Source organism: Netta rufina, assembly GCF_964035555.1.
Source record: "Netta rufina genome assembly, chromosome: 1".
NCBI lineage: Eukaryota > Metazoa > Chordata > Aves > Anseriformes > Anatidae > Netta > Netta rufina.
In genome coordinates this window covers 83,687,042-83,701,376 of record NC_140123.1, presented here as the reverse complement: position 1 = coordinate 83,701,376, position 14,335 = coordinate 83,687,042, and the positions used below count along the sequence as shown (strand labels likewise).

At 39.7% G+C, this 14,335-nt stretch overlaps 1 protein-coding gene across 3 annotated transcripts in view; it reads right to left on the bottom strand.

The window, feature by feature from the left end:
- POLA1 (DNA polymerase alpha 1, catalytic subunit) overlaps positions 1 to 13,835 on the bottom strand; it is a 198,450-nt gene extending 184,615 nt beyond the window's left edge. For all 3 annotated transcript variants that reach the window (XM_084306326.1, XM_084306327.1, XM_084306328.1), the window contains exons 1-12: positions 13,728 to 13,835; positions 13,241 to 13,365; positions 12,156 to 12,252; positions 11,594 to 11,674; positions 10,701 to 10,816; positions 10,397 to 10,459; positions 8,828 to 8,926; positions 6,757 to 6,952; positions 6,354 to 6,522; positions 5,285 to 5,463; positions 1,800 to 1,912; positions 1,214 to 1,330 (exon numbers count right to left, since the gene is read on the bottom strand). In XM_084306326.1, the coding sequence (XP_084162452.1) occupies positions 1,214 to 1,330; positions 1,800 to 1,912; positions 5,285 to 5,463; positions 6,354 to 6,522; positions 6,757 to 6,952; positions 8,828 to 8,926; positions 10,397 to 10,459; positions 10,701 to 10,816; positions 11,594 to 11,674; positions 12,156 to 12,252; positions 13,241 to 13,365; positions 13,728 to 13,758 (1,386 nt within the window). In that variant the 5' untranslated portion in view covers positions 13,759 to 13,835. The remainder of the gene's footprint in view (positions 1 to 1,213; positions 1,331 to 1,799; positions 1,913 to 5,284; positions 5,464 to 6,353; positions 6,523 to 6,756; positions 6,953 to 8,827; positions 8,927 to 10,396; positions 10,460 to 10,700; positions 10,817 to 11,593; positions 11,675 to 12,155; positions 12,253 to 13,240; positions 13,366 to 13,727) is intronic.
- Positions 13,836 to 14,335: the final 500 nt, after the last annotated feature.

Here is a 14,335-nt window from a genome sequence, read left to right as displayed (position 1 = left end):
TACTTTTTTTCCTGAGTACAATGGAACAGATAGAAGATTCCTAAATTATGATTTTTTTTATTTTTTTTTTTTTTAAGTAGATCTGCATCTTTTCAAAGGCCTTTTCCCCTCTTTTCTTTTCTGGAGCACAAGTGTTTGCAACATGTTTTAACAAGGAATTGATTCTCATTCCAGAAAGGGTCTTTGAATAATGAGCTATTACACAATTCTTACCCATTGTTAAATTCCCCCCACCCCTTTCCAATTTTCACACAAAACAAGTAAGTTATGATCAAATATATTTGAAAAGTAACAGTGAAAGAACTGAAACAGCTAAATTTGGATCAGAAACTCGAGAAAAAAGCTAGAAAAAAAATAAATGTTTTACAAACTTCTAATGAAGCCCTCATTTTCCCTAAATGATGTAAGCAGCACACTAAGCCACATATTGCTGAGATGTCATTTCTTACACAGATTCGCCACTTGAGAAGCAATACTGACGTTTTCACTTCATCAGCCTAAACTGCCCAAAGTACTCCAGCTTTGCATTAGATGACATCCCGAGATACCTTCCAACCTGAATTACTTGGTTTTATTTTCCCTCACGTATAAATTGTTAAATTCCATTTTTGCTGTATTTTTTACCTGCCATCCCAACTGCTGATCAACTATCCCAGAATGAATCTTATCAAGTCACAAGTTCACTAACCTGGGACAAGTTACACTGAATTCCACACCACCGGTAATTACAGCGAAAGCCAGCTTTATCAGCCTAATGATGTTACTTCAAGAAACACAGAAGTTTCTGAGCACTTCATTTTGAAGAAATCTTTTCTTCCAATTAGCTACCTTTCCCCACACACAAACTCTCCAGCTGACAGACCAGCTTAAGGTTCAAGACCAGATAGTCCTCACAACATGTTAACTCTTGGATAAGCTCACTACAACGATCTCTGCCCCGAAGAGCACACATTATAAAGATAAATCTGCCAATGTGAGAAGATAAAACATGCAAACATATAAGCCTCAATATAACAGTCGGTCAAATATAAAGATGATCTAATCCCAGTGTACTGATCTATCTGCTGAACAACACACTGTCACTTTAAACTTTGACACTAAGATCTGATATTTGCATTTCAGCATAACCTCTCCCACTGGATAGTTTATCAACAGACTTCCCACCTTTCAAACCGTAACAGAACGTGATCAAATAGCGTGCTTATATACAAACCTTGGATTTGAACTTCATAATCTTATATTTTGGTGAAATATTGTCATTGAATTCCTTGAAGACACTCATTATTGTTACCGGAGTCTCTGTCTCTTTCCCAGTAGATAGATCGATTTCCTATAAAGATGAAAAAGTCACGTTTCACAGATTAAACAAAAAAAAAAAAAAGCCAGCTGACAGGACCAATAAGTTGAATTTTGCTTTGGTATTATGAACCATTTATTTCCTCTCTAAGGGAATACTACAATGCAATCAGCCAGGAAAACCTTCATTTAAAAATATTAATTGAAAACAGAGTGTTGAGAAAACTCTGAAGTTTTCTAATCATACTACAAGACATTTTTACTCCGTGAGCAGCAAATCCAAAACATAACAATTTGTCTGCACTTGATAGTTAGGGTTGGGGAAAAGCAGCAACACTCTATTCTGCATCTCACGTGACATACCATGTATACATTGCACACAGCTTTACCTCTGGCATCAGACAACAGACGACGGTTCCCGTAAACACACTACTAGAACTCATAACCTGCCATAATCAGAATGAAAGGTACTTATGTTTGACATGCTTAAAAGATATACTTACTGTTTCACGTGGCAGTAGGTAAACAGTTCTCTCAATGTTTTTCACCGTCACACAACAGCTGACGTAGGTGTTTGCCGATTCAATCCAAACTTTGCCAAACAAAAATACCACACCTAGGGAATAACAGCAAAGAATTCAATATTCTTAGTGCTGCTTAAAGCAGCTATCACACATTCTTGCACAGAAACACAACCATTTCCTCGTTTAGGTCCCTGAACAACAAATCTTTCCAGTGCATCAGCACATTCTGAATCGTTTTAAACATCAGCTTTGTAAATGGTTATATGCATAGTTCTTCATGCCCCTACCTCCATCACTATAGTAACAACACCCTGATATATGAAATTCAAAATGGCATCACACGACCAGTCTCCGAATTCTGATCTGATATTCCATTTCTATCTACATTAGTTTGATAATTCATGAAGAGAGAGAGGGAAGAAGTCACTGAAAGCTGAAGATAATCAGAATGCTTGCGCTGTCAATCACTCCTGAAACATTTCTGTCATCTGCAATTTCTCATTCTTCGGCTAGACCAGAACAATTAATCCTCTTTTCTTACGCGTTAGTACTGTGAGATTAAGACTCTTAAAAAGACTCTTACTTAAAAAATCTACAGAAACACATACAGAAGACAACAACTAGAAGTTGATTGGTTTTAAAAACATTTCAACTGGCTATTTTTAGCAGATAAGAACACTGCAAGATTTATTATGTTGCAAGAATTCCTGCATGTAGTTGTAATGCCAGTAGACAGGTCAAAAAGACCATATAGAGCAGGACTGATGCAACTGACTGTTTGCTGTGGACCATGTCATTATTGTACAAGCACATCTCTGAGCCACTGAGAATCTGGCATCAGCACAAAATGCTGCAAGCTGTTTATCAAGCGATGGTAAACTGTGGCACAACACAGCAGCAGTGTAGCTGACTTTCAAGTAAAATGAACTTCCACGTACAATTTGAAACCTTGACTCCCCTTCGAACTCCATAAATAATTTGGAATTAGATTACACGAGAGACAGGCTCCCTACAGTACACTGCTATTCATGAAATCAGAAATATCAGAGCTGAGACTGTCTCAGAAACAATGTTTCACGTAAGGCAGATTTTGGAACCTACATTTCTCCTTGGTCTGACAATCCATGAAACAAGTCCTTTGTTAAGAGTTGTAAATTATCTTTGCCGTGCAATCTCTCAGATGTAAAGGTACCTTTCTTACTCCATTAGACAGCAGATAAATCAGTGCAGATGCACTAAGATGGATGACAGAGTTAGAGTGACAGGCTAAGAAAAAATCATTTCTTGAGTGCTTGGAATAGATGTGAACAAGACTACTTTTGTTGAGGATAGAGAAGAGAGTGTTGCAGTTTTGAAGACGAGAGCGAGGATACATGCTTCAGCTGCACAAAGTATTTTAGAGATTTTAATACAGAGACAATCTTCAAGATTTAGACAGTTTGAATAAAAGGATCTAGAAAGAGCTGAAATTACAGATCTAAGTGACAGGGAAGATGGAGTCCTTTTCCCCAGCAATCACTGCAAGAGAGGAGAGGGGCTCAGGTGGGTGTGAATCATACAAAAAGATTAAACTATGGCAGAGGCCGCAGACCAGGAGCTGGTTGTTTGAAGAGCTGGCAGTATTAAGAGCACTAAGAAGTTAACCTGCCAGGTATACATGTAAGCAGGTGAGGTAGAAAGAAGGATACAGACGCCCAAATACAGGATAAAAAGACATCTGTATTGCAGAGACGAACTTCAATCAAATCTAGCACAGTCAAGTAAGTGGTCTTAATTGCCAGGTTCCACAGAATCAAATTAATTTGGAATGGAAGGAACCTTTGGAGGTCACAGCTGGTCCCCAAACACACACCTCCCACCCCAACACACATGCACACTGAAAGCAGGACCAACTTCATAGAGTTTTCAGAGACATTTCACATGTAAAACCAAGAAATTAGAGGAGAGATACTGGACTCCATCCCCTGTAAACTTGTTTGTAGAAAGAAGGAAGAAAAGGGAAAAAAAAGAAAGAAAAGCTTATAAAATATAAAGTCTGTGAGAAGAAAGACCAAGTTACCAATAAATCAAAAGGCAAGCAAAGTCAAGATACAGGGAAACCATCTTGCTCCAGGGAAAGAAAGGGCTTTTTTTAATTATTATTTCTTTAAAATGTTAATAGGATTACAATTCTCAAGTTCTCTCCCTGAGACAGCAAGGGGAGTTATGAAAAGTAAGCCTCCGCCAAATCATTAAGTTTGAAAGAGTCTTATGATTACGCCATGGTATTTACTCTTCAGGCGATGCATTTGAGATCCCAGCAAATGAGGCATAAACAAAGATCATGAACATGTTAAACAAAAAGCTGTACCAAAATTTTCCCTTCTACACTACTAATTGAAAACAGGTGCAGTCTTTATTATTCAATCCTGAAAAAGTCATAATGAGAAAAGAACACTCCTTGCATGCGCGGAACAGAAATCCTTTCATAATTATGTTCCATTCAGCAACCACTGACTTGGAAGACAAAAAAAAAGGAAAAGAACAATAGTGGGGTCTTTAAAAGGAGCAATTTTATATTAGAGCCATTGATTTCATCAAGATATCTATGATTATTACCACTCCTATCACTAAGCTGTTCAACCCAGCACAGTCTCATATTTAAGTTCAGCATCCCAACTTACAAAGAAAGGTGTAACAGAGAAACGTATCTGACTCAACGCTTACAGCATCACAGCAAAATGCCTTCAACAAGGTCCGATAGAACCTTCTGGTAAGCCTGCACGAAGCACAAATGAGAAATCTCGGATTTTAAAGAAAAGAACAGATGGGAAGTGCTGAGAACAGATGTGAATACAACTTCTCACGTGAAGGCTGGAAGACAAAGAGGTGCAGTTTGGAAGGTGTGAGAGCCAGGATTCACACTTCAGCTGCACAAAGTAGCTTAGAGATGCTAATACAGAAACAATATTCAAGAATTACTTGGTTTGAATAAAAACATCTAGATAGAGTTTACATCCTTCAGGCCACCTTCTTCCCTCTATAAAAGGTCCTTCCCCTTTATACAAAATCATGCAACTGCTATTGTACAGGTTTTCTACTTATCCACTGGAATTTTAAGGTACGTTTCCAGAAAAAAGAAGCAAGCATGCTCAACTGTTGCGCCACTACACAAGAAATTAACAACATCAGCTTATTCCTAGAGCACAAAGATTTTAAGATTGCCAGTGGGTCACCAACATCAAGAAGTGCTAGTAGCTGCCTTTGTACCACCCCAGCGTTATGCTAGACCAAGAGACAACATTCTTTCTTTGCCCACTCAGAGTGCCCTGCACTGAAGACAAGGTGGCAGAGAAACAGAAGAGATTATTACACAAGTTGCAGGACCTAGACAGAAATAATCCAGACATAACTTAGGCCAGTGTAAAAAACCCCGTTGCACAAAAAGAATCAGAATGGCAATTTCTGCCTTTAACTGAACTGACCTGGCTGACTGTACTGATCTTCATAAGCATCCAGCCAATAAAATCTCAAGACTTGATCATCATTTTCCCCATTCACAAGTGGAAGGATACTGGGGTCCAGCTGAACGTCTGTCGCTACCAAATCAGCTTCATCCTCTTCAACCTTGTCCCAGCATGAGACATCTGGGAGAGAACAACTTCTGCAGAGGAAGAAACAAACAAGAAGTAAAACTGCCTTTGCTATAACCATCATTGTTTCTACTTTTTTTTTTTCCAGTCCAGAGTTCTCACACCTTCGGTCACTCATTCCACTACCAAGAAATACTCCAAGCAGTTGTGTTTCCTCAGATTTCTTCTGAAAAGAAGGATGGAGCAACAAAGACAGAAATCCACATAACAACCATGGTTCTCATTACACAACACACAGGGTTTAGAAGTCATTTAGCTTCAATTTCAGCCTCAGCCATTCAAGCCTTTACATAACAAATAAATCCATCCATCTGTAAAAGCTGCTCGGTGGGAACAGCAGATTATTTCAACAAAACTACCTTTTGGGAGTCATTAGATGTTTAGGCCTTGGACTATTTTATATTTTCAAATTATGAAAACATTCAAGATTTTTTTCAAACAAAAAAAAAGGAAGAAAAAATGTTTTCTTCTATTTCCAAAAACAGCTGATCATATGGTTAAACTACTTCTACCTACAATACTACAACAATACTACAACTAATGCTATGGAATTCCTTCTGGGTTGCTTAGAATAAGCATCTTTAGGTATTCCTTATTTTTGCTTATTGGCATTAAAGTATGTTCACACCCAAATTAAGTCACCTCAACGTACTGAAATAAGTGTTATTATGTGCTAAATCCCAGAAATATTAAGTGTTTTTCAATAAAGTAGCTATCAGCATGTTCAACTTGACCATTTTTAAGTTCATGACAAAAAAACCATCACATCAGATTGTCATCATTCTATATCACAGTTATACTATTGGCAAAGACAAATATGAAAATTAACTTAAGGCTTGTACATACTGAAAGGCGTCTTGCTAGAAGGAAGAAAATTTAAGAAAATTAAAGAGATCCTTACAAGGCAGATGTCCCTTTCTTCTCAGATTCCAGCTGCTCCGTCTCTTTCTTTTCAACTTCCTTGTCTCTTTTCAAGCTTTCAGCTGTCTCAGGTATAGTTCCCACATGCTCTGCTTCCATAGGTTCATCAAAGTCCTCATCATCAAAATCCACCATCCCCTGATCGTCAGCTGGAAGTGTTGCACATAGAACTAGAGGCTTCAATCATTAAAATGACACACTGTACGCTACATCTGCATGCACAGACTGCAAACCGTACACATGAACATAACACTAAATGTTAATATAGGAGTAAAAGACCACATTTAAGCTAGCTAAACATGTAACTAGTGTAAACTAGGAAGTGTTACGCTAACATGCCATATTTAAAGAACATCCAGAGCTGAGATTTGGTTTTTCGATACCTTCAATAGCTTTTTCTTCTAGTGTCTCCACTACTCCGTTTTCTGTATTTTTTGGCACATACTTGGTATCTCCATTCTCTTCAGAGGCTATGACAGATTTTGCTGTGTAATTGGGATGTTCAGGATGAAATGAAGCTGGAGGAAGAGCTTCTTTTCTGACATGAGCGGGAGCTTTCTTTGATATAGGGGTGATTACCTGAAAAACATTTTAGACATGAGTTTAAAATTTTTCTTTTAAAAGCACAAAAGGAAGGAAAAAAATATAGTACTTGCTATTTGCAAAACTAGTAACCAGGGCTAGAGGGAAAACTTCACGTATTCTGCAGCATGACAACTAGAACTCCTCAAAATGAGTTCCTTCTACAGTTCTTTAAAAAGCAGTTTACAACAGGCCGGGGATGACATTTACTCAAGTGTATAGTTATTTTCATTATTTTCCCATGTAGCATGACCTCATTCCTAAATTAAAATCTCTATCTGTGCCAGCTAAGTATGTGACAATATATGTCACGCAGGGACAGAGCCTGGAAAAATGGTGAAAGACCAATACAGCCGCTTAAACTCATTACTGTTGTGCACAGGTATAAGCTGTCTACAGGAATGCATGGGACTGGAGAGCAGAGTGCTTCTCCACTGGATATTTTAACCCTACAGACATGACAGATACAGACAAATATACCATGTTTCAACATGCTCCACAAGCCCGAACTCCAAGATGGTACACAAATAATGTGTGTTTCTGACAGTAGCTGCTGTAGTGTTGTCACACTACAGCAGCAGCCACAGAAACTCTTGTCACAGAAGATGTCTATGAAATGGTCTCCACCATGACCAACAACAGGTGTCTGTATCTACAGGCCCTTAGTCTGCAACAAACCCCCAAACCTTAACTTCAGGGGAAGCCACTATCTACAGAATTGCACAAAATCATTTATGGTTGCTGAACAAAATCAGTTCAGCTACTCCTACTGCAGTGAACAAAATGCAGCCCATCCTTTACCTTAAACAGAAGCAAACATGATCTAATCTACCTCAGTAAAAAAATTTTTGCTAGCTCAGCCAAATGAATTTATTCATACTAATACTTTTGCTCTTGCCTTCTGTAGTTGCCATCATGTTCTTTCATGCCCATTTATTTTCTAAGGCCATACACTTCATCTGTTTCATTGCCTGAATCTCCAAACTCCTAGGACCACAGAAGGCATCACCAGAACTGCCTATCTGTTTTTTTTTTTCCCCTCAGTATTTCCTCAGTATAAAAGTAACTTCTGCTTTGCACCATAAAGACACAGATCCTCTCTTATTCTATCTCCTACTTTTTTAATTATACCTTAGCTCCAACACAACTGTTGAAGTAAGTGCCACTGGTGGTTGTTTTCAGCGTCAAGAGTTGATTTCAGTATCACAAAAGGTTTCGCTCTGTTATTTTAATGGTAAGTCAGATTTATCTACTTTACTCCACTTGCTCTCTACAGACTCTTAGCAAGTATATCATTGTATCTCCAGCTATAAAGTCCTCCCCATTTACCAGAACTCATCAAAACAGTAGGCTTCCACCCACAGCAACCTGTCACTCCTTTCACTCAGTCTTCCACTAAAGTCAACTTATATCCACAGCTTCAGTTTTCCATTTGCTTTCCAATTCTGCAGAAGAGAAGTCTCTTACCCTCTTTCACAACACAGATACACTTTCTTCTGCTTATTTCATTTCCCATCATCTATGCTTTGCCACAAAGTTCTTTTCTACTCATAGGGAAAAGAGGAAAAAGCAGAAGCTCACATTCATGTGAGGTACCTAATATTACAGAAACAACTTAATCTGTCAAATGTAAAAGTTACATACCATTACTACACTAAATATATATATAGAAGTAATATTCTGTTTATGTATTAACATGGATGGGGAGAAAGAAAAAAAACATCAAGTTACACTTTAACATTACTAAAGAAGCTAACGAGAAAAGTTATTCCTAAAAGCAGAAATAGAGGACTACAGTATTCAAACCAACCGAAACAGATTAATGGCTATCAATGAGAACTTAAATTTATTTATTTATTTATTTTACTTCACCTTAGGAGTTCGGGACTGTACAGAGAAAGGATTCAGTGGTGTTCCAGCAGATCTTTTTCTTTTCAGCATTATAATTGGTGGTGGACTTGGTTGAACAGTCTGAATATTGAACAAAAAGAGACAGTGACGTAACAGAGAAGGGTTGTTTAGCCTTTTCTTCTGTCTTGGTTAGTAACATTTTCCATCAAAGAGAAAGAAGTCCACCAATATTTGTCGTTCACCAAACAAAGAAAACTCCAGATTCACAACTCAGCCATGTTAAAAGGAAAACTTATCTGAGCAATCAGCCCATCAGGAAAGAAACTAGATTTTTTCTGGAAAAGTTTGAGAGAAAAACTGTCATCAGTGAGTGAAACTGTTTTCAAACTGTGCTCACTTCTGTGGCTAATCATGCCTTTAATGCACAAGTATCAGAATAATTGGTGGTATGTTCTGCATGTCTGCTAAAATAGCAGTACTGAGCATACATGCCTTAAGAAAGGCAAAAGTGCTCTTTCAACAGTGTCATACTAGAGGAAGAAACATTTCAACTTATTTATATGTACAGATATTTTGCATTCATCCATATCAACGCATAACAGAAGAAAGGTTAGGAAACAAACAACAAAGCCAAAAAACAATAGCTAGGTACTATTTAAATAGAAGCCATTATTTCCCCTGCTTAACACTCCACAAAATTTGACAGCATTAAGATGCATTTGCTTAATGATTTGAGGGTTTTGATAGCCTACGCTATTATAATTCTCAATCAGATACCTTAGGGAGGGGTAAAAATGTGAAAAAGACCACAATACCAAGAGAACAACTTTACCCTGGAATATTTATAACCGTCTTATTGCTCTCTAACATACATATTAAGCTTATTATGATAGAATGTATTTTAATTTAGTATCTCCCTACAGCACTTTTACATGGGAACAATCCTTCCAGTTTTGAGAAGTCCTGATAAGGGGCATTAACCCCCTGAAAACTCAGTGATGAGGAGGAATGGCCTCATTTGAGACGGTCCAATCTGGGCTGCTGCGGCAGCTATCTGGCACTCCTAGCTCAGGGGAAGTATTCATCTGATTCCCTGGAGCAAACCATAGAAAGCAGGAGGCAGGCAGAAGTTGAGACATCTGCTTGATCTTGTTATCTGCTTGACCTGTTCTCCCTCGTCTCCTCTGGTGAACCCAAACATGCCAGACAGAAATACCCTACAGTACGCTGGCTGGAGCGTGGTGATGCGCACATACGGTACACGTCATCCAGGCACACCAAGTCCTGCTCCACTCCACGCTGACTGAAGCATGGAAGGCTGCATTCGCACAGGCCCTGGGTCACATTAGAAACTGTCTCTGAGCAGGGGGGACTGATTTGGGCTTATCAAACCAGTAAAGTCACACAACTTCTGTGCGGTGGAGACAACAGACAGGTAGACTGCATACACACACAGGATACACCGAGCAGATGTGCTAGGGCAGAAGTCAACCTCAAGTGACTCGATTTTAGGAAGAACTTTTTCTTTACATGTTCCACAGCAAGACAAATAAATGGATTAAGCTGTCTCAAGCAGATTTATACACTTACTTCAGCATTCAGATCCTGAAGAATATCCCCTAGTAAATCATCCTTTGAGAGGTCCACAGTTTTCTGCAAGATAAGATAGCCAAACAGCTCAATTATAGTTGCAAACACAATCAGGAGACCAGCAGCAAATGGCTAAAGTGTTTCTACAAAACACATGCATATTTTCAGGAATGCTCCATAAACAAGAGCTCCTGCTAGGAACTAGACAAAAGAAACTGAAAGAAACCCTTGCTTTACTCCACCCCAACAAAAAGTGGGAACAAGTTTAAAAAAAATCTTTACACTTCAAAATGCAGTAACTTACATCTGTGTTTTTCTTTCCAGCACTGGCAATAAACATAGACTTAATCGTGTTTGGCTTTGACACCATAGACTTCTTCACATTCTTTTTATCAACTGCAGATACTTTGCCACCTTTTCCTACAGGAAAAAAAAAAAAAAAAAAAAAGATAAAGTTTGTGATTTCTTCATCAAAAAGTCAAATTTTTGAGGCATCAGTTATTATCAGGAATAGACAGCTGAGGTAACACACTTCTTCCACCTTTAAGCTGCCAGCTGAAACGAAGCCTAATAATCTTTTGTTTGCTGCCAGGTTTCTAATGGATATCATGCATCCAAAAAAAAATACAAAAAAAAATACCCAAAGCCCTATCAACATCATATCTCGCCTAGTCGCCTCAGGGATGATCTTTGCACCCACACAAGTCCATACTCCAGAAAAAGGACCAAGATGCTTTTCATAGAAGCATCTGCAGAGAAGAAACAAGTGTCCAGGAGTTAAGCACTAGGCCTGGATTCTCAAAATCAGGCAATAAAAGTTGGCAAAATAATTTGATTCCATATCCATAAGAGTATGTAAGGGTTGGCAAGAGACTTTGCATCCTTCACACACTGGCTTTGAAAGACAAGGACATTCCCCAGGTGCATTTGTTGTGAATACATATCCCACAGAAAACTAAGCCAAATTACCCTGGTAGCCCTAAAGTAGTTAGAGGTGACTTTCAGTTTGTGGACCACTATTATCCTCTGCATCACAAAGACTAAAAAAAAAATCCAGTCACAGCCACTGAGCTACACAGCTTCGAGTAACATGCCATGTGGCCCTATTCACCACATACTGATACCAAGAAGTTGCCCATTTCAGGTGCCTTTCAAAAGCAACCAGAAGAGCTTCCACAGCTGTTATGTTCAACCTACCTTTCCTACTGGAACCAAGAGCATCATCATCTAGATCTTCATCAAAGATTTCCCTTCCGTCTTCTATGTAACCTACGCCATCTGAACAAAACCAAATTGGTATAAATTTACATTTCAAACTCCGTCTCGTGATATTTCTAGGTATCTGCATAATCCAACATTTCACATACTTAAATGCTTTTAACATAGAGCAAGTGTTACAAATGCAAGTGCTAAAATCTACTGCACTCTCAGCCGCACCTTCCATTAGACTAAATATAATAATACAAGTTTAATTAGATATTCTCAGTTAAAGCACTTTTTAAAGGTACATCACTGGTAACTGGAAATAAAATTTCAAAAACAGTTATTAATGGGAAAATACTTTCACTACCATCCTAATACACTACCATGAGAACAATGGAAGAGACTCATTTCCATATAAAAGCTCATCTTTTTTGTCTACTGAAATGACTCTAGGAACACGCTGAAATATGACTTACATCAACAAATGAACATTATGAAACCCAGCTGAGTTACAATACTATAATCAAAATAACTCTCTAAAGGACTCTTAACTTACCATCATCAACAATCCAGTCATCATCCTGCCGTTCTCTGACCATCTTGGAGTATTCCTCCTCATCTATTTCATCATACACACCGGTGAACTCCTCAACCTTCAGTTAAAGTACACTGATGATTAACAGCTCCCATTCCACCAATTATTCATATAGGTCATCAACAAGAACACAAAAGTTCCCAAGAACTGTACATCTTCCTAGACCATTATTCACAACTAGTAACCACAGCTATTTGTTTAGTTTAAGTTTGTTCGTTTTTTTCTTTGGCAGTGACAAAAGGTCATTTTTTAATCTTTAAAATTATTACAGTACACTGAATCTATTGAAACACCAGCAGAGATTTCATTTGAACCCGAGATGCCTTATTACTCATTTCACGCAACAAAAAAAGCCACCACAGTTCTGAACTCTTACTCTACTCTTAAGCATCCAGACAAGCTCAACAAAAAGGTGATTTGATATGCTAAAGAATAACGCTGAAGATGCTCTTCTGTGCCTGAGTGAATTTGCATCTTAAGGATATAGGCATTTCAGGCTTCTTTAGACTTATGCACCTCAATGGGGAGGTCACTTCCTGCTGGCATTGCAATTAATTGGCCAGTAACAATGTCATGCTGCCAGATTTCAGCTGTATCAGTGAAATACTTGACTACTGCTTCCTTGGTAGAAACAATTGTCAATATTAATGGATTTCAGTCACATAAAGCATTGAAATTAATTAGCTTAAGGTTATATGAAGTTTTTAAAAAAGTAAAGTTACTCCTATCGTAACATTAACTAAAGCAAGTAAGTTTTAGAGGCTGGTCCTTCCCTGTGGTACAGTTACCAAGCAAATGCTGTGTATGTTTGACCTGCGATTATTACAATTGTTTTAGCTTTGAAAACAGGAAGAAACAAGTAAGTGATGTCAGAACACAGCAAGACAACTACATTCTAAAATATGCAGGTTTTTTACATTAAAAAAGGGAAATCTGAGCTGAAAGGCAGTTTTTGTTTCCCATATTTTTTGATATGTATGAAGGGTAGCCAAGCCTCTCAGCTCACACTCCCTTTTTATTTAGGAGGAAAGACAGGGGACGTTTACCTCATATTTTAATTTTTCACCGGCTTTGGCTTTTTTCAGGCGTTCCAGCGCTTCTTGCTGGCCCCTCCTCGACTTCTTCTCGCGCCGGGAACGTGATGCCGCACAACTTCCACCCTCGGGCATGGCTGAAAGCGGCCAAACAGCCGGGAAACAACCTTTAGTGAGGCGAGGCGCCGCGCTTACCTCGGCTGCTTACCTCGAGCAGGGCGCCGTGCTAGCGGCCGGCCGGAGCCCTGCTGCACACCCCGGCACCCGCGGCGCGGCGCAGCCCTGCCCACCGCCACGGGGCCACCGCGGGGCCGCCCTCGCTCGGCGGGGACACCCCAAAAGCCCCCCATGCGGCTCCCAACCCCCTCCACCCTCAGGCCCCAGGGTGCTCCCGGCTCCCCCCGCCGCGTCCCCACGGCCTCCCACGGCCTCCCCGGGCCCACCCGGCCGAGGCCGGCGCCTCAGGGCCCCTCACACACCGCCCCCCCCCCCGCCTCACCGCCCGCTCGCCCCGCGCCGCTCTCGGCCATGGCGCCCGCGCGCGCACGGCCGGCGCCAACAGCTCCCGAAAGTGGCGCGAGCCGCCCGCCCCGCCAGCCGCCGCCGGGCCGACAGCCAACCAGCGGCCGCGGCCGCCCCGCTCCCTTCCTCTTCCCTCACCCCGCCCCCTCCTTCTTTATTTATTTATTTATTTATTTAATATTTATTTATTTTTAAGGTTTTTTTTTTTTTTTTTTTTTTTTTTTTCACCCGCCCCAGCGCGCTGAGGGACGGCAGGGCAGCCTTATAGTACCGAGCCCCCCCCCCCCCCTCCCGTCTGAAGCCCTCAGGCAGCCGCCCAGTGAGGGCTGTGTGGGGAAGGATGCACCTCAGCGCCACAACCAGCGGCATTTAACTGGGGCATTAAACCCAACTGCTGAAATAAATAAATATATATATATATATATATATATATATATATATATATATATATATAAATATATATATATATATATATATATATATATATATATATATATATTCACCTGTGTCCCTATTTTAAAAAATAAAATAAATCAGGGAGAGGGAAACCAGTGGGTTTTGTTCTGTCTTGCCACAGCTTTACCT